The sequence below is a fragment of the Chaetodon trifascialis genome, chromosome 2 (assembly GCF_039877785.1).
Source record: "Chaetodon trifascialis isolate fChaTrf1 chromosome 2, fChaTrf1.hap1, whole genome shotgun sequence".
Taxonomy (NCBI): Eukaryota; Metazoa; Chordata; class Actinopteri; order Chaetodontiformes; family Chaetodontidae; genus Chaetodon; species Chaetodon trifascialis.
The window spans coordinates 9,887,740-9,914,860 of record NC_092057.1 but is presented as its reverse complement, the minus strand read 5'-3'; the positions used below and the strand labels follow the sequence as shown (position 1 = coordinate 9,914,860).

Here is a 27,121-nt window from a genome sequence, read left to right as displayed (position 1 = left end):
ATGAGCTTCACTGCAGCAGCGAGTTGGTTTGTTTTCTTCCTTCTCTCTGTGTCAGGTACTGAAATCTTCATCTATATTTTAAGATATCGAAGGACTTTGGATGGAAGGAAGGTTTAAGTAAAATGTATCAAGTAATTAAAGGTATATTGTCAACAGATCACAGACAGACTTAATGATTTACCTTGGATCATATTTGGAGGATGATGAGTGGAGTTTTTTTTTTTTAATTTTGTGGTGTTTATAGACTACTGTTCCCACCAAATAAGGTGCTCTGGACTAGCTGCCATGCTAATGGAGCGTGCTTATGAATATAAAGCTAAAAAAATAAGTTTAATAAAGACCCCAGAAAAGTAGAATACTCACAGTGGCTGTTTCACATGTGTACAAAACTTTGCAAGTTACATTCTTTAAGATTAAAAAGACTTCATGTGACCAACATACTGGCAGTGAAGAGTTTCACTTCCATCTTTGCTTGCACGTAGTTTCAAACTCTTGACCTGACCACAGACAGGAAATAAGGCAGGCAAACATACCTCACCCTTTAACAATTAACATTATACAAAATTTCAGACAGTTTGGTGTTAAAGCGGATAAAGCACAGGTGAAACAAAGTTTATTAATGATGGTTCACTTCCATCAAGTGTCCTGGTCAGTGAACCACTATATGCTCAATGCCAGGACCCCAGACCGAGTTCACCTAAATGGGATGCAGCAGTTTTTGATATTATCACTTACACCTTTTTTTCTACGATTACATGCCAAAATGTCTGCATTTAAAAAGTCTAAACTTGTCCCAGTCTAAAGTCAAAATGATCTCAGGCTTTTAAAAGTGTATCATAAAGAACATTTTGTGACAGTGAGTGCAGTAAATACTAAGATTTTGCTGTTTTGAAGATTGTCTAGATCACCTTTCCTCAAGCACCTTGACACATTAAAGTCTGTCCTGTGATGTTGTTGTAAGTCTGATTGTGGTTTCTGATGCGCTCTGTGTTACAGTGGTACAGGGTCAGAATGACTGGGGAGTGACTTATGGCCCTACTAAGATCTGTGCCTTAAAAGGATCGACAGTGGAAATACGCTGCACATACACATACCCATCCAGCACAAACAGACCTTATACTGAAGTTCAAAACAAATTCTGGTTTACTAAACTCAATGGAGCTGAACCTGTGGATCTGAGAACAGACTCACAGTATTCAGGTCGTGTGGAGTACAGTTATAATAACAATGACTGCACTCTGAGAATCACAGACCTGAGAGAGAGCGACTCAGCTGAGTACAAGTTCAGGTTCACAACAAACCAACGAGATGGAAGCTATACTGGTTCATCTGGAGTCACTTTGACTGTAACAGGTACGTCTTCATTTGTCTGTTAATTAATTCCAAATGTTCAGCATCTAGAAAACAATAATATGAATGTGTCTGAATTTGCATGTGTGTACGTTGACAGTTTTGTCTGAAATAACGTTCCTGTTTCTTCCTCATGGATCCAGATCTCCAGGTGGAGGCGGGACAATATTCATATTCTTATAGTATTAAGTGTCACAGTGGTTGCTCTCTACCTGTTTATCCTTCCTACATCTGGTACAAGAATGGACAGAAAATTCAGGGAGAAACATCTAATTATTATTATTATTATTCAAGCTCCCAGTATGTAGACAGTTATTCCTGTGCTCTCAGAGGACATGAGGATTTCCCCTCTCCTTCAAAATGTGAGTTCACTCCACAGTCTTCCACAAACATGATGCTGTTTGGAACTTTTTAGCTGATGTTCTGTACCATGACGACCTCATTTACTGCAGTAATACCTACAGCTTTCATAATGATAATTGAAGAAATGTCATTTTTAGGTGTCCGTGGTCAAACCTGCAACAAAGTGACGTACACTCACAGAAACATCTGTGCATTCAAAGGCTCATCAGTGGACATTTCCTGCACGTACAGCAGTCCTAAAAGTATTACATCAAAGTTCTGGTTCAGTCCTGGACCCACTGGTCATCGATATCACCCACAGTTTGGAGACCGTAGAAAAGAAGTTGAAACAGAGAGAGGACGCTCCACTCTGAGAATCTCTGACCTGAGAGAGAGTGATACAGCTCAGTATCACTTCAAATTCAGAGCAGGAAGCTTTGAATGGAGGAGTAGTTTACCTGGAACAACTCTGACTGTTAAAGGTACTGATGCACTCAAACTAGTATTCACAGCAGCACAATTTGATAAAAACTTCTTGTACTCACTTCCTAATTAGGTTAGCTTATGTAGCAGAATTTAATGTAATGTTGAAATATACATGATATGCCAAAGTCTGGGCACCCCTGGCTAAAATGTCTTTTACTGTGTGTAGCTAAACGAGTAAACGATGACCTGATTTCCAAACAGCGTAAAGTTAAAGAGGGCGCATGTATTTAGTATTTCAAGTGAGATTACTATTTTATTTATCCATCTTTTACAGTGTTGAAATAACAGGCCACTCTGTGTGTTATTGACAGATGATTTTTATATGACATTTCTGTTCCTCATTCACAGATCCAGATTTACATGTGCAAGTGATCTGGTCTTCTACTGGTCCAAAGCTGATTTGCCAGAGCAGCTGTATTACTGACCGTTCTTCCTTCGTTTGGTACAAGAGCGGAACAGAAATTCCTGAAGAAACATCTCCTTCTTATGGAGGATACGTTGATCCTGCAGACTCTTATTCCTGTGCTTACAAGAGTTACAAGTCCTCTTCTTCAGTGTGTGAGTTTACTTCACTATGTCACGAACAAACATCCACTGGCAGAAACTTTAAAGCTGCCACAATCAATATTTTATAGAAACAATGGATCACATGACTAGTTGTCTGTGATCTGCCAGTGTGTGACTGTCTATCTGCTGGATAGGCGATAATAGCAGTCTTGTGTGTACAGCTTGTTTCTGCTGCCACCAAGTGGCAAAAATGAATAATAAAAAGGAAATTTGTAATTGTAGGTTTAACCGGACGAGCATTTTAGGATAAAATCAGAGAGAAAGTTCATCATATTAATCAATGTATCACCCCAGCCTCCACACTACTAAAACATCACATACTTTAACATTACTTAGCTGCGACAGAATCATCCATTATCAACATAACATCTGGTTTGGTAAGCAAATGAGATCCTCTCAGGCAGTCACATTGGTCCTTCCAAAACTATCAAACAGCTCTGTAGAACTATTTGACAGCAGAACAGTGAAGCATCCATAAAGGTTTATCAGTGTTGAAATTTGACTGTGGCCACCCTGAATGTCTGGTTACCATTTTTACCATGAGTGTTATAATTGACCATAACCCATACGTGCAAATTCTCTATTAGTAATTTGTAATTGAGTGCTGAAAGTATGGCACCGTACAGTAAAAGCAAACATTAAAGGTATCCTGTGGAGTGTTACAAAGCAGTGTTTTTCCAGCGCTTGTTTTGTTGCATGTGGACTTCATGATTCACACTGTGCTGTTGATATAACGCTTATTCCACTGATTGACACTGGTAGCGGTGATGCTAAAAGAAATGTCAGCAAAGGCAGTGAAGTGACTTTATTAAAATTGTTTGAGTTTGACAGTCAGCGAGTAAAACACTCACTGAATAATGTGTGTTATATTATTTCCTTCAGACGCTCCGACGGTTCCCCTGGTGTCGATGAGTCCACTTGGTGACATTATGAAGGGCAGCTCAGTGTCTCTGACCTGTAGCAGTGATGCTAATCCAGCAGCTAAATACACCTGGTACAAGAAGAACCAAACACTGCGAGGCAGAGAAGCAAAGCTTGACTTGAACTCTGTCCAGCCCTCCGACTCTGGAGAATATTACTGTACAGCTGAAAATGAGCTGGGGAAGATGACATCTGAATATGTCTTTGTTAATGTGAAATGTGAGTAAAAACAGCTTATTTGAAAGCAACAAATAGCCCAAATCAGTCAGATTTGCTATGTCGGGTGAACAAAGGAGGGGTTTTGGAGATTATGCCTACTTTCTCTGTGGCTGCAGTTCACTGAGCAGCTCCACTTTTGGCATTTATATTTCCAGTGCTGTTCAAACTCAAGTTTGAGATGCTGCAACACAGCTCAGGTCATAAAAATCAATGTTAATATATCTCTTCCAGATGGTCCACAAACCCCCAATGTGTCAGTGAGTCCCTCTGGTGAGATAGTAGAGGGCAGTTCAGTGAATCTGACCTGTAGCAGCGATGCTAACCCAGCAGCTAATTATACCTGGTACAAGGAGAACCAAGCACTGCTTCAGGGACCAGGGGGCATCTATCATTTCACCTCCATCAGCTCTAAGGACAGTGGGATCTACTTCTGCAAGTCTGAAAATCAGTACAGACAGATCAACTCTTCGTCTGTCTTAATAGACGTCCAGTGTACGTACAAAACATTTGCATATACTTAGTATATTTAAACAAGTTGTTAGTAAGTTCAAATGTAGAGGTCCAGTGTAAGTAGAGACTGATCTGATGATTGTAGACTTGTCTTCAACAGTCTGACTGGCTGCAGACTAAAAGGTCAGCTGTTTAAAGTTTGCAGCTGCCTCTTTCACACCGAGCAGTGGTTAATGGATTTGAATAGTAAACATCTGTCACATTCAATAGAAAGTCACACTGTCAGAATGTTTCCACTTTGTACCTCACAATATTTATGCTTGTCACCACATTATATGTGCTGTTCCAAGATGGCACCACACTCAGAGGATCTAAAATCACACTAATGAGTTTATGTATTCTTCTCCAGATGCTCCAAAGCTTCCCTCTGTGTCAGTAAGTCCTGCTGGGGAGATCGTGGAGGGCAGTTCAGTGAATCTGAGCTGCAGCAGTGATGCTAACCCAGCAGCTAATTACAACTGGTACAAGGAGAATGAAGACTCGCCAAAGGCATCAGGACAGATCTTCACCATCGCTGACTTCAGAGCTGAACACAGCGGGAATTATTACTGTGAAGCGCAGAACAGAAGAGGACGTCATAACTCCACCTTACATCTGATTGCTGTGGCAGGTCAGTTGTGTGCATTCACCTACAGTACATCCACGTCTTTAATACAGGCCTTATTCGGATCCCTCTGCTGTTAGAGGTGGCACCAGAAGTCCCTCACACTTCCTTGACCTGACATTAACCAAAGTGAAACAGCCTACAAACTGCCTAAACATGCAGTTACTCCTTTTAATAAAACACACAATTAAAACACACAGTTTCTAATTTTGTACAAGTGGGCAATGGTGGATTGTAACTAACTAAATTTATGCAAGTGCTGTGTAAATCTGAGGCACTTTTGTTGTTGTTGTTTGCTTTACTTGAGTATTTTCCATTCTATTTCTTCTCCACTGCACTGCTTTTTGGAGATATGTGGTTCTCACAGGACAGTGACACTACAAGATGATCTTACAGAATATGATTGCTGCATTGCTGTCGATTAATCTAACAAACACTGTAGTTCAAATGAGCTCAACCTTAAACATTTACAACAGTAAAATGCAACATACACATTCATGCAGCAGTAATATTAATCAACAAACATCAGATATGAAATCAGAAACGTAAAGTACATTTTGATGATAATTTGAACACACTTTTGCAGTATTTACATACGGAAGCCCTAAAAGGCCATGGATCAACATAATTTTTTACGCTCCGTTTTACTGTGATAATGAGATAATATTCCACCGTTTTAGAGTGATAACGAGATAATATTCCACTGTTTTATCATTATATCGACATAATATTCCACCGTTTTATCGTTATAATGACATAATATTCCACCGTTTTATCGTGATAACGACATAATATTCCACCGTTTTAACGTTATAAAGAGTTCATTTTCCGGTGAGGTAGGATGTCAAACCAACCCGCCGAAAGTACAAACAAACACATGAACATGCTTAACTTACGAAGTGTGCAGCTGCAGGAGAGCACGTCCAGGCCTGGCTTCAGTTGATGGTGTTCAGGGTAGCAGAGCACCGTCCGGTTTGGCAGGTTGATTTGACATCCTACCTCTCTGGAAAATTAACTCGTTATAACGATAAAACGGTGTAATATTATGTCGTTATAACGATAAAACGGTGGAATATTATCCCATTATAACGATAAAATGGTGGAATATTATCTCGTTATCGTGGTAAAACGGAGCGAAAAAATATGTTTATCCATGGCCTTTCAGGGCTTCTGTATTTACACAATGTGGTATTAGTACTGTTACTTAAGTTTAGGATCTGAATACTTTCTGAATACTGCAGGTGGGTGACTGGAGATTCTGGGGAACAATGTGGGAGGTTTTGGAACAATGTGTTAATTGCAACGACTCAAACATCCTGCAATTCCCAAATCAGCTCTCAGTATTTCCTCCTGATTATCCAGGTGCAGGGAAATCAGCGACTATAATAACAATCACTGCCCTTCTTCTGGTTATCATACTCCTCGCTGTCTTCCTGTGGATTAGGTGAGCCATTATGTGTAACTATGATTGTGTTCACTAATGCATCTAAAATGATGTCATCTGGTCCCTGGATTTATTAGTTCATTCATTCAATTGCTCCTCATTCTCCCTCCCATCCAGGAGATATAAAATCTTCACCCAACAGTCTGAGGATGGAGATAGACCCGCCATTAGAGCACAGGTGAGGAAGGAAGAGTTCAAGTATTCAGTGCAAAAGAAAACATGATCATCTGAGAGTGCCATATTTCCCTTTATTGCCCAAGTTTTCCACAAAGGATTAATATTACAATTACAATTAGTCATTTGGCAGATGCTTTTATCCAAAGCGGCATACATACACACACTGATAGCACAGCATTGGGGCAGTTCTGGGGTTCAGTATCTTGCCCAAGGATACTTCGGTATATGGACTGCTGAGGCCAGGGATCGAACCACCAACCTTCTGATTGGTGGACGACTGCTCCAATATGATTTACATGAGTAAAAATTAATTTCTGTACAGTTGTCGTGAATGCAGAAATTAATTATAGAGACCAATACCTAATTTTTGTGCCATGCTGCAAACCTGTGTATTTCTGCTGCACAGTTAATATTGGGGTCTATGGGGATCGACATGCTTTTAGAGCCGGCCTCAAGTGGCTATCTGAGGAACTGCAGCTTTTGAGGTTAAGTGTTGGCTTCATTTTTCAGCCCTTGAGGTTACTGCTTGACTGCTACCCAAATATAATGTTGTTTAAATGATGTAAATTAAATTTTGTATGTATCACTTAAACCGTGGTCAAAGATAGTTTTCGAATAGAAGCTTTTTCCTACAGTAGTTAAAATAAAAACTGTTACCTTGCTGCCCCATGTTTGTTGAAATATCCAGTGAGAAGGTTTGTCGAGTTTATCCACAGCTCAGTGTCACATACAGTATTAATATGGATTAATAGGCCTAAATTAGTAAATTTTGCTCTTGATCCAGGCAAGTTACATAAGAAGACGACACCAAACTTAAATTAATAATTAAATATACTTCAAGGTATTCTAAATTAGAGGTTTTCCAAAATTCAAGAAAAATAATTGTGTGCCATTTTTCTCATCATTTGGCAGGAAAAAGTATTTGAACTGTGCAATCTTAACACGTTTCCCTGAGCAGGCTCAACTGAAAGGATACGTTACCACAGTCATTTAACTATCATCCATCCGTGCTTCTCAAATCAACTCTTAAACTAAATGTTGACAAAATCAGTCTTATTGTGTTCCCACATCATGTAATAATGATGTAATTGTTGTTGATCAAAGAATTTATGTGTGATCCACTGTTGAATTGATGTGCCTCAGCTGTTCAGGCTCAGCTAAACAAAATCAGAAATCTAAAATTTAGTGCATCTAAACACGGTTTTTATTGTTTAAACAAAGGGGCATTCAGCTATCTTTGAATATTCTAAATCTCTGCTGGTGACCAATAGGGACTGTGAAAACACTTATCTCAAGCTTCAGGATCACAGTTGTTGTAACTCAGCGAAGTAGCAGTAGTCTCACAACTAACTGCATCAAGCACTGTGACCACAAACTCTCAGTAGCTGGTGAAATCCAGCAGGTATATAACTGTACGGTAGGTAAGTCAAGCAAGTACATTTTGTGCAAAAGGCCAGTAAAAATGTAACTGTACTTGAGTTCTGTTTGTCCTGTCAGCTAAACATGGGTCCAGTTTCTGACAACACGTCAGCTGGAGCGCAAAAACAACCAGAAGAAGAGTATGAGGACCTCCATTACGCCAACATCCACCTCTGTCTGAACCAAGAAGACGCTCTCTACTCCAACATCAGACCAACTCAGCCCTGCAGACAAAACGAGGAAGAGGTCGAAGTAGAATACAGTATTGTTAAAACTGACAATGCCATGAGTGCCCCGAGGTGAGCAGCTCCTCTCACATGAAAATATTAATCACTATGTGATTTAAAAAGATACATTGTGTTAGAATCAGTGTGAATGGTTTATTTTTTGTCCCTTCACAGAACAAGACATCAAGAGGATGGGGAGGACTCATTCGCACTGTACAGCACAGTCAACAAAAACTATATGTGAACGCAACATGAATCTATGGTCTATTTATACGTGATTTTTATTTTTTTTATTTTTTTATGAGTACTGTGTTCCTCAGGACAGACATGGTCAAGTGCAGCATCAAGTCAGCTGTCAAAAATAAAAATGGGCATTATGTGAAGTCTTGTTTGTTTGGTCATTGTTTCTTAAAGGGTTGGTTGACCCAAAAATAAAAAATAAAAAAAATGGTGATCTTAATATGAATATATAAGCAATGTTACTGTGCATAATTTATGTGTATTGTAAGGACAAAACACAATTAACATACAGTCAGCATCCGTGTTACATTTGTCAGATGTCTTTTTTATTGTACCTTACTTATTTATAGATATGCTGGGACTCCAATTTCCCAGGCTCCCTGAACTACTCAGCGAGACAGTCCAAACCCATAGCCTGGAGACGGTAAAACACGAATTAGCAGGTGAACATCACTGAAAGGTGAAGGGCCTCTAATGCGAGGTTACACTGGACAGCTGAGTAACTTGTTACATAGTTACATTACTAAGTTAGTGCTAGTGACGAAGTACAGCAAACAGATTTAAGTAACATTTTCTAAACCTTCATTGGGACTCACTTGACTGCTATTGAAAGTATTAATTTCTGATTGGCTGACAGGCAGATGTCGTTGAAATTCAAAAACAAGACTTCAGAACACCTCGCGCACGGAGATTACGCGAAAAGGTTTGCTAACGTATGAACTAAAATGACTGCAACAGTTTCAAAACAAATGAAGATTGAAACACAACTTATATTTTCGCCTGTGGTAGGTGGCTGGCCATGATATACTGTACACAAGATAATTCAGTCTCTGAGGTATCCTGAAAATGTATTGTACCAAGTCCTGTGCCCCATACACTGTGCTACACCAGGAATATGCTGTATATTCACATTCAATGTCCACAATAAACAGAAAGACTTACTGATGCCTTTACTCTACATGCCAGTCACAGCCATGGCGGCACAGTGTAAAATAACTACAGTACCATGGTGCTCTCCAACACACATAACATGACAACAGCAACCAGAAAACAACATTTACAACACATGAACATTTAACAATGTCAGTCCTGTGAACTCTGAACATAAACACTCCCATGAGTCTTTGCGCTAACTAGTGTGCAAGCTAGCTAACAAACACCAGCCTGTCCTCCCATCGTTACAATATGTTTTAAATGCTAAGGCTAACTGTCTGTAATAATAAAAAAAATCAACTATATGCTCGCTACCCAGCAACAAGTGGTGTAAAGTAGGACAACTAGCATTAACAATTAAAGAACCCTGATTCCGAAAAAGTTGGGACGCAAATAAAATAATTTCCAAAACTAACTGACAGCGGTTTTACAAAGTCTTCCTCATGTGATAATATCCTTTGTACAGTCATGTGTTCACAAAGTGGTGAACCTCGCTCCATCCTTGCTTGTGAACGACTGAGCCTTTCCAGGATGCCCCTTTCATACCCAATCATGATACTATCACCTGCTACCAATGAACCTGTTTACCTGTGGAATGATCCAAACAGGTGTTTTTGGAGCGTTCTACAACTTTCACAGTCTTTTCCTGCTCCTGTCCCAACTTGAATGAAAGGTGTTACTGGCAGTTGAGGTATAGCATTAAATGTATTATCTTTGTACTCTTTCCAATCGTCTCAGAAAGAATTAGCAAGTTATCACATTCAGTTTTATTGTTGTTTTACACAGTGTCCCAACTTTCTTTGGTATCAGGGTTGTAGTTAAGTAGTTTACTCATATACTATACTGAGACATATTCTAATTTACTTAACTATATCTGTGTCTCATTCAAAGGCTGCGTGGTTCACAGATGCACGACAGGGATGTCCCGTTTTGAAGGCAGAGAAATGCACGTTAAGTGTTTCTATGTAACTACCTGTCCACTGGGTAAACTATGAATTGTGGACTTTTTGCCTTGTTGCCACAGTTTGGCAAGCTGATCGATGATTGCTCTCAGCACAGCCTGGACTTCTTCTGCTGGTGAGTAATATTTTAATTACATAACATTTGTAATATCTGAATCTTACCATCTTGTAAGAATAAGCTAAATTAGCCTTGATCCTATTCAAAGCCAACAAGAATAAGACAAGCAGATGGGGCAATATCCTGGATCGGATTTCAGACTTTTTAAGGACCTGCAGACCTTTTTATTCCACTTATTGTGTTTATTTGTTGTGCACAGTTGCAAAGAACGTTGCAAATGAAATAAACAATGTATTTAACAGTTATTTTAATTCATTGATTCCATCAGTATTTTTTGTCTCTCAAGTAGAGACAAGAGAGTTTTGAGTCTCTCTCTGCTCTCCTGTGCTCACCTCTCTTCCTCAGCTTCATATCTTACTTTATGAACTGAATAAGCTCGTCCTCTCTCCCTCTCTCTCTGTTTCCTATCAGGCACTGGCTGGCTTTCCTCTTCCTCCTGGTCATCTACGTCTGTACTTGTCCTGGTGTGTCCTCAGGGATGGAGGCAATTTGGACATTTTCTCCAGAAATGTCCTAATCACAGAGAGAAAACTCCAGTGACCCATCCGGTAAATTTGTAAGAGTTGAAAGCTGGTCCACTGGTCCTGTGTCCAGGACAGAGGCCACAGTGCTCCATCTGAATCTTGAGCTATCAGTCAGCACCATGTTATAAGCTTTTCCGGGAGGCCAAGACACATGATAGACCATTAATTTCAGCACACTCTACACACTCTTGGCTCATCATGCATATTAATAATATGACAAGGAAGGAAGTCAGACTCATAGTAAGCAGGAAGTCTCCTGCTTACCACAGAGGAAAGTTGTCTTTCAGGAACATATCCTTCTCCATTTTAAGCAGAACTGTTTATTGAGGTGACTGTGTGATATTTGTTGTGTACATGATTTACCTGCTGATGTGCTTCAACATCTCTGATGCTTCACAGAGAGATGAGAGGAGCAGCTCTGCAGCAGCAGGTGGATTCTGTGCCAGGCACTGTATGTATGTGTGCATTTACACTGTAGGGCATTTAGCACTCACACTGATGTTTGATGCCACAGCTGCAACAGTCGACATCACTACAGATGAACCACAGTAAAGACAGTATGTCTTAAAACTGTGACACATCTGTGTTGTTAGTTTTATCTTTGAAAGTCACATTTCTTTTTATCTGAACAGTTCAGATGAACCCTGCCCCCTGACATTGCAACTTGCTGACCTCAGTGTGATATTTCCATGCATTGTATTGTTAACAGTATTGGGCCTTTTTGTTATCTGTATATCACATTGCAGCCATTAGCGGTTTCCCAAGCCTCAGTGTTGTTCATTTCTCTGCAGATTTCACACTGGGTGTGAGCAGAGAGGAAACTAAGAATAGCACATCATACACACATGATATCAATTCTCAGCAAAATAGCATTAAGGTTCACAGATATAATCCATTGTTGTTCCTTCACTGCGCCAGGTTCATAGCGGACCAACTGTATGGGAGTTTTACTGGTTCACCAGGAGTCATTTTGTCTGTCACAGGTAACACTTTCATCTGAAGATGTATTAATTAATTCAAAATATTTAACGTCTTTGAAATGCAACTGGAGAGGTCTGTGGGTTTATTTGCAAGAGTGTCTTTTGATAGTTTAGTGTGCGTTTACGTTCCTGTTGCTCCCTCGCATTTCTGGCTCTCCAGGTACAGGTGTGCCGTACAAAGGCTTGAGGATTTTCATTCTCCAGTGTGTGAGCTTATTTCACTGAACATACCACTATCTGATGAAGCCTGTAACTCGCTGTGCTATGCTTTGTTTCTCATTCTCACTTGTAAGCAAATGCCTTCCTCGGTGTAGCCTATAGATTAATCCATTTCAGACAGTCACAAAAATGACCAGCAATAAACCAGGGGAGCTTTGGACACCGCAGAGGGGTCATCAAGCATTATTAGACCACATAAATGATATAACCTGCCATTTTAACAGCAGGATAAAGCATGACCAAGGCAGACGACATAGAGATATATAGACAACATTAAATCTACAAACAAACGTTCAGCAAAGGAAAGCAAAAAGCAGTTTTACACAGTGAGCAGTTTTCCAGTGTCATCTGTCTCCTTTGACATGCAGCCCTCAGATGCACCGGCAGCTTCTCCTCGACTGCAACTTCTGATTCAACGCGTTTCTTTTGTTCCACTCTTAGTGATTATGGCATGAAATGCAGTGGAGTACAGTACTTGTGATACAAAATATTTCAAATAGAAGTACACAAAAATACAGCTTCATTAAAGTAAGGAGTAACAATTTGTTACTTCCACCCCTGCTGGCAACCCACAAAACTAGTTTCTCATTCTTAAATGGAAACATTAAGAGGGCCATATATGTTTCTAAAAGAACAAAATTACTGACTTAATGCATATTAATAGTGTAAAGAGGGAGGAAGTCCGTCTAGTTTAACACATGGGACATTACCTTCATAGACGACATCTTTCGCTTTGAAAGCTGAATTGTTAATTAATTTGATGGATATTTCCTCCAGACAATACTGACCTGCTGATGTGTTTTCATTTCTCTGAAGTCACACTGAGATGAGAGGAGCAGCTATGAGTTCAAAAGCAGCAGCGAGTGGACTTGTTATCTTCCTTCTCTCAGCGCCAGGTACTGTGTTTCTACTTTTACACTGCAGGGCAATAAGTTCACTTACCTACAGCAAGCTAAAGACATTTTTTTTTATAATTACAATAAAATCAATGAATTCCCAAATAATCACATTTCTAGATTTAATTATGCCATATGATGCAAACTATGAAAATACGCATGCGTCTAATAACTGTTATATTTCATATTTTTATTTTATATCATCATATATTATTATTATTATTATTATTATTGTGCTTTTCATACATGCAATATCTCTCTGTGTCCTTCGACCTAAATATTTAAGGTTTCTTTTCAAACTCGGCGTTCACCGTTACATAATGCAGAAATAACATCATAAAAGTCATAATGTAATTAGTAACATAAGTTTAAAAGAACATGACTTTTCTCAGGTAATGCCTTAATATTACAGACATCTCTGTCTTATAATTCAGAAGTTTTAGAGCATGTTTCCATGTTGAGGAGCCTTCATGACTTTCACTGTGTTTCCTCTGTTGTAATGAATCTGACTGTTGGTTTGATGTGCTCTGTGTTACAGTGCTATGGGCTCAGAATGGCTGGGGAGTGACTTACCCTTCTGCTCAGATCTGTGCCTTAAAAGGATCAACAGTGGAAATACACTCCACATACACATACCCATCCAGAATAAATGACCGTGTTACTACAGTTGAGAGAGCGTTCTGGTTTACTAAAGGGGATAATAGTGTCGCATTTGATCTGGCTACAGATTCACACTACGCAGGTCGTGTGGAGTATCACTTACAGGACAACAAGTGCACTCTGAGAATCACAGACCTGAACGAGAGCGACTCGGCTGTGTACAAATTCAGGTTCACAACAAACCAAGACAGAGGTCAATACACTGGTTTACCTGGAGTCACTTTGTCTGTCACAGGTAATGTTTTCTTTGCAATACTTGACTGCAGTTGCTCAGCGTCTAGGAAACACTGCGGTGAACCTTCATCTGTTTGCATGCGCATGCCTTGATGATATAGTTTGAAACATTCCTGTTCTGTCTTGTAAGATCCAGACCTCCAGGTGCAGGTGGAACGATCATCAACTCCCTCATCAGAGATGAAGTGTCACAGCAGTTGTAATGTAGCTGATGATGCCTCATATGTCTGGTACAATAATGGACGGAGAATGGACGAAGAAACATCTTCTCGTAGAGTCTCTGTTAATGATAATGGCAACTTTTCCTGTGCTGTTCAGGGATATGAGGATTACCGCTCTCCTCCAGTGTGTGAGTTTACTTAACAGTGTCGCCAAGAAAATGTCAAATTTCTAAGACAGAATGTGTTAATATGACAATCTCTGACACATCTGAGAATACCACTGTTGATGACAAAAGTGACTGACAAAGCGTATGTCTAAGCAGCAAATAGTTCAATGCCATTAAAGGGATGCTTAGAATTTGCAGATCTCTGGCTGTGGCATGCAGTTGACAAACTAACACAGAGAGAGAGACAAACAGCACATATCAGGGACGAAGAAGGAGTGCAAGAAAGCGACGACACAGATTTTCATACTTAATTTATGTTCATATTTCCTTCTCCAGATATTCCAAAGCTTCCCTCTGTGTCAGTGTGTCCATCTGGTGAGATAGTGGAAGGCAGATCAGTGTCTCTCACCTGCAGCACGGATGCTAAGCCAGCAGCTACTTATACCTGGTATAAGACGAATGGAAATTCAGACCTTCAGGCTCTCAGTCAAGAACCGCTGCTTGTCTTCAGGTCCATCCAGTCTTCGGACTCTGGAGAGTATTACTGTATGGTTGAGAGCAAGCTGGGGAAGAGGGCATCTGTGTCCATCTTTATCGATGTGAAATGTGAGTGAAATGGCTCGTTTAAAAAGCAACTTGCAGCTGGATAGTCAGTGAGCGACATGCTGATTGGTTAGTCAGCTGAGGAGTCAAACATTGTGCTTGGAACTCGTAGCGTGTAGCTTCAGTGTCGCAATCACAGACAGGAAATTTGTGCCTCCGTCTCTCAGACTTTGTGAAACCTCACTGTAGGCAGTGAAATTATTTACAAACATTTCAAAAGCTCAAAATATTTTAATGACCCTTATTTGCTTCCATGCAGAGCTCATCTGGAAATGCCTGTGAAGAAGGGAAGAGATTCAGATTTGTAGTCAGAATGTGTTTATTAATTTTTGAATTTGATTATTTATTTATTCATCTCCAGATCCTCCAAAGCTTCCCTCTGTGTCAGTGAGTCCCTCTGGTGAAATAATAGAGGGTAGTGCAGTGAATCTGACCTGCAGCAGTGATGCTAACCCAGCAGCTGAATACACCTGGTTCAAGAACCAGGAGAACCAAACACCGCTCCAAGCACCACGGGGAAGTTACAGTTTCGCCTCCATCAGCTCTGAGGATGGAGGGATCTACCACTGCAAGTCTGAGAATAAACATGGACAGATCAACTCTTTATCTCTGCTGATAATTGTCCAGTGTAAGTCATATGAGTCTGTTTTATTTTTCATGACGGAAAAGTCCTTCAAAATCATGCATGTCAGTATTACAGTTTGTCCTCATATATTGTCCTCCAGATGCTCCAAAGCTGGCCTCTGTGTCTGTGAGTCCCTCCAGAGAAATAATGGAGGGCAGTTCAGTCAATCTGACCTGTAGCAGTGATGCTAACCCAGCGGCTAATTATACCTGGTACAAGGAGAACCAAACACTGATTCAAGGACCAGAGGGCATCTATCGTTTCACCTCCATCAGCTCTGAGAACAGAGGGCTTTACCAGTGCAAGTCTGAAAATCAGCATGGAGAGATCAACTCTTCGTCTGTCTTAATAGACGTCCACTGTAAGTACAAAACATTTGCGTATGAGGCATACGGTAAGAACATTTACACAAGAGGTTCATAAGTTCAAACAACTTTTTTAACTTACTTTATGGTGAAGGAGTTGTAATTCTTGAGTCTTACTAATAATGTAAATATATGTGACCTGTGTTATTGTGGAGGTAGCGTGTAGTTTGTGTCTGAAGATGGAGAGAACATCAATTCAATTCAATTTTATTTGTATAGCGCCAAATCACAACAGAAGTTGTCTCAGGACACTTTCCATACAGAGCTGGTACAGGCCGAGCTCTTTTATCTACATTCATCAGTGATGAATAGTGACAGAGTTTTTTTCCAGCCAGAGATGAACAAAGATCAGATGATTTTCTGAAAAGCAATGAGTCTAAATAGTTACTGCCTCAATGTGTAATATTTGAACATTTCTTGCTTTGACATCTCCTGGTGATAGCATCAAGAAAGACTCTGAAAGACAGTAAACACATAGACTTTACAATTTGTCTTATTTATGTTTTACTTCAAACAAGAGCCTATGCCATCAGAATGACACTTTTTACAAACCCGTGGGAGCTCTTACGTATCGTATGTTCTAACGTTAAGTCAAATGTCTGTCTATCCATACCGTCTCCAAGATGCTCCAAAACTTGCCTCTGTGTCTGTGAGTCCCCCCGGAGAAATAATGGAGGGGAGTTCAGTCAATCTGACCTGTAGCAGTGATGCTAACCCAGCAGCTAATTATACCTGGTTCAAGGAGAACCAAACACTGATTCAAGGACCAGAGGGCATCTATCGTTTCACCTCCATCAGCTCTGAGGATGGAGGGCTTTACCAGTGCAAGTCTGAGAATCAGCATGGAGAGATCAACTCTTCGTCTGTCTTAATAGACGTCCAGTGTACGTACAAAACATTTGCATATACTTAGTATATTTAAACAAGTTGTTAGTAAGTTCAAATGCAAAGTGCTTAAACTTGCTAACCACAAACATTTTGGTGAATTTATACGTTTGAGGACAAACATAACAATCTTAACAATAATGGACAACAGATATTGTGCTCTCTAACAGTTAATGAAATGTCTTTCTATCCTACAAGATGCTCCAAGGCTTCCCTCTGTGTCTGTGAGTCCATCTGGTGAAATAATAGAGGGTAGTACAGTGAATCTGACCTGCAGCAGTGATGCTAACCCAGCAGCTAATTATAGCTGGTACAAGGAGAATGAAGACTCACCGAAAGCTTCAGGACAGATCTTCATCATCACTGGCTTCAGACCTGAGCACAGTGGGAATTATTACTGTGAAGCTCAGAACAGAAGAGGACGTCACAACTCCACCTTACATCTGACTGCTGTGGCTGGTAAGTTATCATCAGAAGTCATAATGCACCATGTGGGTCAGACTTTGTGACCCTTTGTATTACACAATTCTCCTGAAACTGCTGTGTCCATGAGAAGAAAACAGAAACTGCTGAAACACTGCTTGCTGCTGGGAGCTCAACTTCATTTCCATGTCCTCAGCTGCTCAGACTGGCAGTTTGTGTTCCAGGAGAGGGCACAAAGTCCTGGACAGAATACTGTTGTATTACAGCCATGTTTTGAACGGTCCAGGTAGTCCAGTGAACTTATGTTCACTGCTTTCAACCAGATCGGATGGTAACTGCATCTCTGATATACCTTAAAGAGGCTCCTGACAAGCTTCTCTGTGAGGGTTGAAATGGTGGTGCTGGCAATGCTGAGCCTGACAAAGTTCTCCTTTTTTCCAGCTCTGATCATCTAGACTCCATAAGCTTCTCAAGCACCTGCATAATTTATCTAAACTTTGGTACAGATTCAGTGTTATCCATAAAAGTGCAGTTGTAGCATGTCATTTCTGTCTCAGGATGGCCAAAGTTCTTGCATTTTCTCAAAATAAAATACATTTAGTTGCAAGAAAGTGTATAGAAAATCCTATTATTACTTAACTGGCTAACTTTCTCTCTCTCACACCCTAAATAATTGTCAGTCTTTGCATTTGATCATTTCTAGGAGTATGGAAATTCATAGCAGCTGCCACAGTCCCTGCTGTTTCCCTTGTTATCATACTCATCCCTGTCCTCCTGTGCATCATGTGAGCAGTTCTGTTTTGCAAAATAATGGCTCATAAGTTCATTTGATATGTGTTTATTTTAGCAGTCAGTGCATCATTCTAGTTTAACTTTTAAAATGAATTCTCCTGACCAGAAAGAAGAGGGTCTCCAAGCCACTGTCTGGGGCTGGAGAAAGACCAGACAACAGGGAACAGGTGAGGAAGAAGAGTTACGATACTCCAGTGCAAAAGTAAACCAGTTCAGTAAAGTTGTTGTGAGTTGGGAGTGTCACACTCTAGCTTCCATCTTAACTTAAACCTTAGACCATCTCCTCTGGTAAAAAATTAAAAATTCATCTTATATGTTCATTGTCCACAGATGCAGCCAGCGGAGCAGCAGGATTATTTTCACTATGCCAGCGTCCGCTTCTCCAAAAACCAGCCAGATCCCATCTACTCCAACATCAGAGCAGCTCTGCCCCGAAGATACCAGGAAAACAAGAGGGAAGAAGAGATGGTCGAGTACGCTGCTGTAAAATTTAAGAGTGCCAGTACAGCCTGGAGGTGAGCAGCTCCTCACACAAGCATTTTATCTATTGGGCTAAAAATTACAGTGAGAAACAATTCAGGATGTTTTCGTTCTAATAATTTTCTTCCTGTTCTCTGATCGCTGTTTGTATCTTTTACACGAATACCATTTTTTCAGAATCCCTTCATTTAATTTATTTCCCTCCCAGAACAACAGGTCAGGAAGCTGCAGAGGATCCATCTGCATTGTACAGTACAATCAACAAACACCGCAAACAACATGGGAAGAGGAATCTTTAGTCTGCTTTCCAACCTGGGTGTTTTTTCCCCCTTTATGAAAGGAAAACACGCGAAGTTTTAAAGTTTATGACGATTGAGTGCATTAGATTGTGAATGTGACTTGTATAACATGGTTCCATGGCCTTCTCTCTTATATATTGACTAATTTGATCTACTGCCACTACTACTACTCAATAATGTGAATATCATTGCTAGACATCCTGAAAGTGGCAAACTAAGCGGAGCTGTCACCTCCCACTCCTTTTCTCTATATAAAGCTGTGAATTCCTTTGTTCAAATCAATGGCCTGTGACCTGATTGTTCTGGAAAATCCTGGAAATTGCAGCCATTGTGCCGATCGATTTGAGCAAGGAGGCATAACAGTGAAACAAAGCCGTAAACTGCATTCAGGTGGACAGCACAATAGGTCAAAAATAGGCCAGTGGTGGGACATATTGCTGGTGCTTTTCTGCATTTGTTTTCACTTTAACCTCGCATACATCCCAACCTTCAGGCTCTATCAGGTGCAATCAGTTTAGCTGCTTTTTTTCGTATCAGCATCTCATCTGAGTCATTTTGTGTTTGATGGAGGTGTAGACACACACCAGAGAAATATTTATTTCACATTAACAAGACTGAAAACTGGCCTCTGACTTAGCTCTGTAGTTCTGTATTCAGATAGAAAACAGATAATATGCTAAAATTGCAATATAAAACTTACTTAAAACACACAAACCACACCACACATCACTGAGGTTTTGATGCAGAGTGTCCATTTGTTAATTTACTTGTAGTTTCATTTTTGCTGCCACTTGGTGTAAATATCGTAGTCATTTCCAACATCCTGTTGCTTACATTTTATTATTATTTTATTATTTTGACTGCTGGAACATTACCAAATTGTCTTTATTGCTGCTTTGTTTACTCTAACCACAGCTTTTATATGGCACACCTGTTTTCGTTCTACAGTACTCTCATTTGTACCTGTATCATCATATTTGATGTTACTGTATTTGGCCTCTGCTCTGTGTTCTTTTGTATCTGCAATGTTTTGTTTTGCTAAACACATCAAAAAGTAAGATGTTGGTCTGATGTTTGAGTCAGTGGTTATGCTCTTCTTAAACTTTAATGGTATTTGTTGTTGTTTGCAGTGTCTTGGTGTGCTTTCTGTAGCCTGATGCCTACCAGTTGTTTTCTTCTCTGATTAAATAGAGGATATTTCTAAACTGTTACAGACAGATTTCATCCTCTGACTGTAATTACACACGCATCTCTGGAGTGAAAGATTAGTCAATTAAACTAAAGATCGAGTTCTTCCTCTGTCTAGAAACACAATGGGTTCATCACAGGTAATGCAGGCTGCAGTTTGAGAGGCAAGTGGTAAGTTCAAACTTATTTTTAGAGCACGAGCCCAGACAAAAGCAACTGAATTGTGCTTCTCAGAGTGACAAAACTGTTTTTAAAAAGTCATAGCAAAAATAAATACGTAAAAATGTCTGACCAAAGAGGTCAGTTGTCAATCAAGATGTTTCTCTAATTCTTACAGTATTTATTGACGTGATTGGTTTGTTTCTTGTGCACAATATTCACCTGTTGATGTGTTTTATTGTTCCTGAGGTTAGACATGGAGGCAAGAGGAGCAGCTATGGGTTTAACAGCAGAGCCAGTGGATTTGTTGTCTTTCTTCTCTTTTTGCCAGGTATTGTAAGCTACATATTAGCTCATTTAGCACACTTATTTGAAGCACCCTGAAGTGGGTTTAAGAAATTATAATTTTGACCTGAAATTTACCCTGTAATAAGATGCATATCTTAAAGTAACAGGAAACACGTGGTACAGCTCAGGCTGATGCAATAGTCACAGGCTCAGCGGACATATAAAGCTGCGTATCGTCAGCATAAGAGCAAAAATGAAGACCATAGTGCTGGAAGACGTTGGCAAGAGGAAATATGTAAATAATAAACAGGAGTGGCCCCAAGACTGAGTGTGTCTTGTGTGTCCACAGCAGGTCCTACCAGTCCACTTCATTATTCATTCATTATGTGTGTTACATGTTCATATTTGGTGTTCTGCATTTCTCTGCCAACAGCAGCAAGCTGACCGCAGAGTGAGAAGAACCTCAATGAGAAAAATCACAAGTCATTTTCCTTCCTCTCTTACTTACTGTTTTCAGTAAAGCTGCATCATGCTTCTCAAGTCCAAAGCAAATATGTGTCTGTTCTCCTCTTTTTAAGTGGTCTTGTCTTGTGTCAGTGAGATGTTGGCAGTAAAACATGTTTGGTATCAACAGGCTACAACAGTGTTTTCTCTAATTAAATTTAAAATGAGCAAAACACCATAACATTATTGCAATCTGGGTGTTTAGTGGCATTTTGACATCATATATATTAATGATCTAAAGAGGAAGTTGACCGGCCTGACATCTACCTTCTGCTTGGTGACCACAGAGGAAAGAAGGCAACACCCTGCTTCACTGTGAGTAGAATTGTTTATTCATACCGCCCATGTACTTATTATTTAATCTGCTGGCATGTTTCATTGTCTGAAGCCTCACAGAGAGATGAGAGGAGCAGCTATGAGTTTAACTGCAGCAGCAAGTGGATTTATTGTCTTCCTTCTCACTGTGTCAGGTAACGTATGTCTACAGTTCAGTGCATTAAAAGAGGAACAGCTGAGAAATGTTTGCTTTTGTTACACAAATGTTAGCTTTGTGCACAATTGTCTGCAGATTTTAACCATTTCTTTGATCATTATTGTTTCCGTTTGTGTCAGTTGTCCTGGATATTAGGATGATCTTATATTGTGTTGGCCAGTGTTGAGTTCTAATTAGACAGATGCACGATCAGGACGTTTTTATGACAATGGCTGCAGATATTCGGTCTGAAAATTGACCAATTGCGACTACAGCTACTTTGGAAGTAATGGCCCCAAACTGCAGCAAGACCTCCCACAGAAACATCAGGGAACACATTATTGAACCTTGTGAAGGCTGAGAGAACTCATTTAAACAGGATGATTGCATTCCTGTGAGCCCTTCATTATGTAACAGTGGAAAAGCTCTGGCCACTGTTCCACAGCCAACACGAAATCTGGACTGAATTCAAAATGCCTTTATCCGTCCTGCGAGGGGAAATTCCAAACTTTGGGAAACTCTGAACTTTGCTGATCTGAGGTTACGCTCGAGTTGTCTCTGTTGGATCTTGGTATCAGCTTTTGTAGGAAGGCAGAGTCTGACCCCCAGATATCTGGAACACCTTTTCTTCTGCCTAATATCCAGAGGATGAGACTCTCAGGTGAAGAAGTTGTCAAAGTGCTCCTATTAACACTATCCTCACTTGGCATTTCTTGTTTGTTTAAGGCTTTCGGACCAAACTTTCTTCCCTGATTCAACTGTTAGCTGTCAATTTTGTAGTTACAGAAGAAGGGTTTGATGAAGATGGACGGTCATTGAATGTTTCCCGTAGTGAAGAAACATGTAGCTGAACACTTGTACTGTGCTCACTCCAGAAAAATGCAGGGCCAAGAAGAAGACAAAACAGAAATAACCTCGTTACGTCACAGCGCCTCCATCAGATGACTGATCTACATTTTGGAAATGTAGTTCAGTTCTAGAAAAAATTGATAATTAGAATAAGCCTATTCTCTGATGTTGTTCCAAATCTGATTGTGATGTCTGATGTCTTTTTGTGTTGCAGTGGTACAGGGCCAGGACGGTTTGGCTGTGACATGCACCCCTCCTCAGATCTGTGCCTCAAAAGGAGCAACAGTACAAATACGCTGCACCTACAGATATCCATCCACAGTTAAGGAAGTTAAGGATCGCTTCTGGTTCACAAAAGAGAGAAATAATGAAAAAGTGGATCTGAAAACAGACCCAAAATATTTAGGACGTGTGAAGTATGACTGTGATCAGAACAACTGCACTCTGACAGTCACAGACTTGAAAGAGAGTGACTCAGCTGAGTACAAGCTCACTTTCATAACAGACCAACCAGGCGGGAAATATACTGGTGAACCTGGAGTCGCTTTGACTGTCGCAGGTAAGATTTTCATCTCAATATTTATTTCGTTTTATTTAGTTCCAAGTGTTCAACGGCTCATAAAAGTTAGCTGTGTTTGTTTATATACTGACAGTTCAGTCTAAAATGAAGACTTCTGTTCCTGATTCACATATTCAGATCTGCAGGTGCAGGTGGACGAATTTCAGGTCCACGAGTTTCTATACTGGACAGAGATGACGTGTCGCAGCAGTTGCCGTCTGCCTGGTCATCTTCACTACGCCTGGTACAAGAATGGATGGAAAATTTGGGAGCAGACATCTGACTCTTATTCAGACTACGTTAGCCACGCAGACAGCTATTCCTGTGCTGTAGATGGATACGAGGCCTCTCGCTCTCCTCCAGTGTGTGAGTTTACTCCACAGTCCTCCACTAACGTAAAGCCATCTGGTGAAGCATATTAGCTGGTCTACTGTAGCATGACTGTGTGGGTCTTTAATATGTGTAACAGTAGTTGACTTGTGTTTTGTGGAAAGAAGTCCAGTTCTCCAGCAAGTTTACATCAAACAGCATATTCAACTCTGTCCTCTGATGTTTTGAGTCTGACTGCGGTTGCTGCAGCACACAAAGAGGAGGAATATTTTAATGACACAGTGCGAACAACAGTGACAGCAACAATGTTTAGATCTTCACCGCAAGAGCATCAACAAAAGACACTTGTTAAGATGTTTTGATAAAACACATGCAGAAGAGACCTGCTGGCACCAAAAGACTGGACCTCCCTGAATAAGAACAGACTGGATTGGGCCCTTTCAAAGATGGCAGTGTCCTCATTACCGTCCAGGCTACTATCCACAGGGACACCGTGGTACTGCTGATGATGGTCACAAGTCAGATCTAACAATAGCACTGCCATAAACTCTTGCCATATCTTGGTCAGATGACTGGCAAGACTCCCCATATGACCTCAACCAGAGCAAGTCTTATTTCATGATCACACCCCTGCATGAGACATGCACCTTGGACAGCTCCAGGATCAGCACTCTGCACTGCTGCAATAATCAGATATTAAAAACAGAAAATGCATTCATGTTTTCCTTTTTTTCTGATTTCTTCCTGGATACATTATTTTCTTTATGCAAACACTAACAATTCAAACAAAATATGTTTGAGAACAACACTCTCACCTGAAAATTAATGTTTATTTCTCCTCCAGATGCGCCAAAGCTTCCCTCTGTGTCAGTGAGTCCTTCTGCTGATTTTATTGAGGGCACTTCAGTGACTCTGAGCTGCAACGGTGATGCTAACCCAGCAGCTAATTATACCTGGTACAAGAACGGCCAAGCACTGCTCATTAAAAAAGCACAGCTTGTCTTCAGGTCCATCCAGTCCTCTGACTCTGGAGAGTATTACTGTGCAGCTGAGAACGAGCTGGGGAGGAGAACATCTCAGCGCATCTCTATTGATGTGAAATGTGAGTGAAACACAGGCTGTATGCTGTTTAATGGCTCTATTGGAAATGTAGGAGCCAGTGTTTTTTAGAGTTTGAGCCAGTTTATGGAGTACAGGTCAGGGTATCTCGTCCTCTGCTCCATCAGTTTCAATCATTCAATCTGTTTGTTGTGAGTCCCCCAACTTTCTGGAGGATCCTTTCAACCTGACGAGATGATTTCACCTGAAGTTACCTTCAGTTTCACAGCCAGCTGCTGTGGTCCACTGAGAAGCTGCAGCAGATTTGGACCTTCAACAGTCCACATCCTTCCAAACGTGCAGCAAAGTGTTTAAAAACAATATGAGCCACTATAACAATGCACAATCAACTGATGTTAGTCTGTATTCATCCATACAGATCCCCCAAAGCCTCCCTCTGTGTCAGTGAGTCCCTCTGGTGAAATCATGGAGGGCAGTTCAGTGACTCTGAGCTGCAGCAGTGATGCTAACCCAGCAGCTAATTATACCTGGTACAAGGAGAATGAAGACTCACCAAAAGCCTCAGGACAGATCTTCACCATCACTGACTTCAGAGCTGAAGACAGTGGGAATTATTACTGTGCAGCCCAGAATGAAAGAGGACGTCACAACTCCACCTTATATCTGATTGTTGTGGTGGGTAAGTATTGCTTATTAACCTGGATACACACACACACACACACACACACACACACACACACACACACACACACACACACACACACACACACACACACACACACCTGTTCACTGCACCACACCCAATTCGCATATGTTAAATATGTCATTTCCTGTCTGCAATTCAGACAGACAGTATCACCTGACAAAGTGGTTTATCAGTCTAATCCCACTAGTGAGCTCTATGTGTCTATCTATATTTCTAGGGAAGTCAACGCTGATAATGAATATCATCAGGTTGACTCTGGTGGTCTTGATGGTGATTCCTCTTCTTCTCATGTGTCTGTGGATGAGGTAAAACAGAGTCACTGCATTCATTTTCTTCCTCCAGCTTCATTTCAGCATGTTACATTTCTTTTTTGTGTTTGTTGCGCTCAATCCAGGAAGAAGAAAACTCAGAGCTCCATCGCTGAACCTCATGAACGTGTAGAGATGATAGAGGTGAGAGAGAGGCCCTGCTGTCAAAACTTCTCCTGTATCACAGTTATAAATAAGTGGCTTGTAAATCCCTGCAAAGTAAAGATGTGAAGTGGATTTATGTTTAAAATACAACTTGCTGAGTAGAACCCAGTCATGCATTTGGCCGTAACACAGTTTCAGCAAATCATTCTCTTTTATACATGATTGAATAGATATTTAATATATAATTATCTGCAGTTTTTCATGAATGAGGTCCACTGAGCCTCATTGTCTCATCTTTCCTCATCAGGTAGACCCTTGTGATGCCTATGAGAACATCTCAGACACAGAGCAGCAGGCAGACACGGCGTGACGTCCGGTGGGGTCAGAGCCTCCTGCATCGTACAAAACGGGCTGACTTCAGTTTCATAGTCACTGTTACAACTGCGGCCTTACACTCGTTTTGTGTGAATTTCTTCAGCTGCAGTTGAACCAGAGGCAGGACTCAGTAGATTGATATTGAAGTGTCGCAGTGGAGAGTGAGGAAGTGGAGGAGGGGGCGGAGGTGGATGCATTTACCTTCAGCTCCAAACGTTTTCATGTTCAGTTTTCAGTAGCAGCAGCAGGTAGGAGTCAGCAGCACAGGCAGTCAGCAACAGCAACAGTCAGTTTAGGAGAACGTGGCATTGCGGACTGAACTGAATCAAATTGAGTTGTAAAACATGATTTGTTGATCAGACCAGCTGATGATAAGGTGGTGTGTGACTTACTGTCTTATAAGTTACTGCTTAATCTATGCAAGCTTATTTTTCTTCTTTAGAGTGAGTTATATTACAGAAATTGAAGATGAAAGTTGTTATGCGTATTGTAAATTTGAAATTATACATAATAAATATCTTTTGAAAAATCCTGGTCAGTTTCTGGGTTTGCTCCTGGCCTTGCTGACAAACTTGCAAAATATCTAACGACTATGCCTTGACGTTTGGGTTTCCCAAGAGTATACACCACAACCAGGGAGGCGAATTTGAAAAAAAAAAAACAAAAACAAAACAGTTATTTGCCCAACTGAAAAAGTACTACAACACCGTACCACCCTGAAGGTAATGGTCAAGTTGAATGTTTCAATAGGACACTCCTCCAATGCTGAAAACACTCAGAAAAACCGAAGTCAAGCTAAAAAAGAGTCATTGAACGAGCTCAACTTTTCATATAACTGCACAAGAAGTGAGGTCACTGGCTTTTCCCCATTCTACCTCCTGTTTGGGAAGACCCCAAGACTGCCAATCGACCTGCTTTTTCAGCTACAACCAGAGACTGGAACTCCTGATCACCGAGAGTATATAAGGAAGTGGAAATGTGGGATGCAGGAGGCCGATCAGATAACAAGGGACAATGCAAGGAAGTCTACTGAGAGAGGCAAAAGAAAAAGAAAAAAAAAAGAAACAATCATCATGAAGTCAGGAGCTCTATGCTGGAAGAAGGGGACCGTGTCCTGGTGCTGACTCATTCATAGGGAGTGAGAGGAAAACACTGTGAGGGGCAGGGTTGCCGAGACCTTATTGGAGAGTTGAGCCGGTGTGAGGGACTGGAGGTTTCGTCTGAAGGGGACCCTTTGCCACGGAGCATGAGGATGCTCTGGTAAGGATACAGAGAACTGAATAAAGAAGTGGTCTGTAAGGGGTGACAGTTAGCTTAGCCGTGCAGCAGTTTCAAATCGCAATTGAGAGTATTGCCCGCTTTGTGTATGGGAGCGGTGGAGACCTGT

The 27,121-nt window shown here is 40.6% G+C and overlaps 2 protein-coding genes across 2 annotated transcripts; both read left to right on the top strand.

Annotated features, from left to right (window-relative positions):
• On the top strand, nt 1–26,194 carry LOC139350291 (B-cell receptor CD22-like). The gene is made up of 11 exons (XM_070991521.1): nt 1–55; nt 997–1,353; nt 1,494–1,712; nt 1,851–2,174; nt 2,527–2,736; nt 3,628–3,885; nt 4,117–4,377; nt 24,659–24,919; nt 25,164–25,251; nt 25,341–25,398; nt 25,667–26,194. Exons 1-11 carry the CDS (start codon nt 1–3, stop codon nt 25,727–25,729), a joined length of 2,154 nt encoding a protein of 717 aa, XP_070847622.1. The 3' UTR covers nt 25,730–26,194.
• On the top strand, nt 10,431–18,050 carry LOC139349025 (B-cell receptor CD22-like). The gene is made up of 10 exons (XM_070989472.1): nt 10,431–10,516; nt 10,931–10,983; nt 13,866–14,033; nt 14,163–14,381; nt 14,697–14,966; nt 15,325–15,591; nt 15,689–15,949; nt 16,577–16,837; nt 17,037–17,297; nt 17,965–18,050. Exons 1-10 carry the CDS (start codon nt 10,431–10,433, stop codon nt 18,048–18,050), a joined length of 1,932 nt encoding a protein of 643 aa, XP_070845573.1.
• Nucleotides 26,195–27,121: the final 927 nt, after the last annotated feature.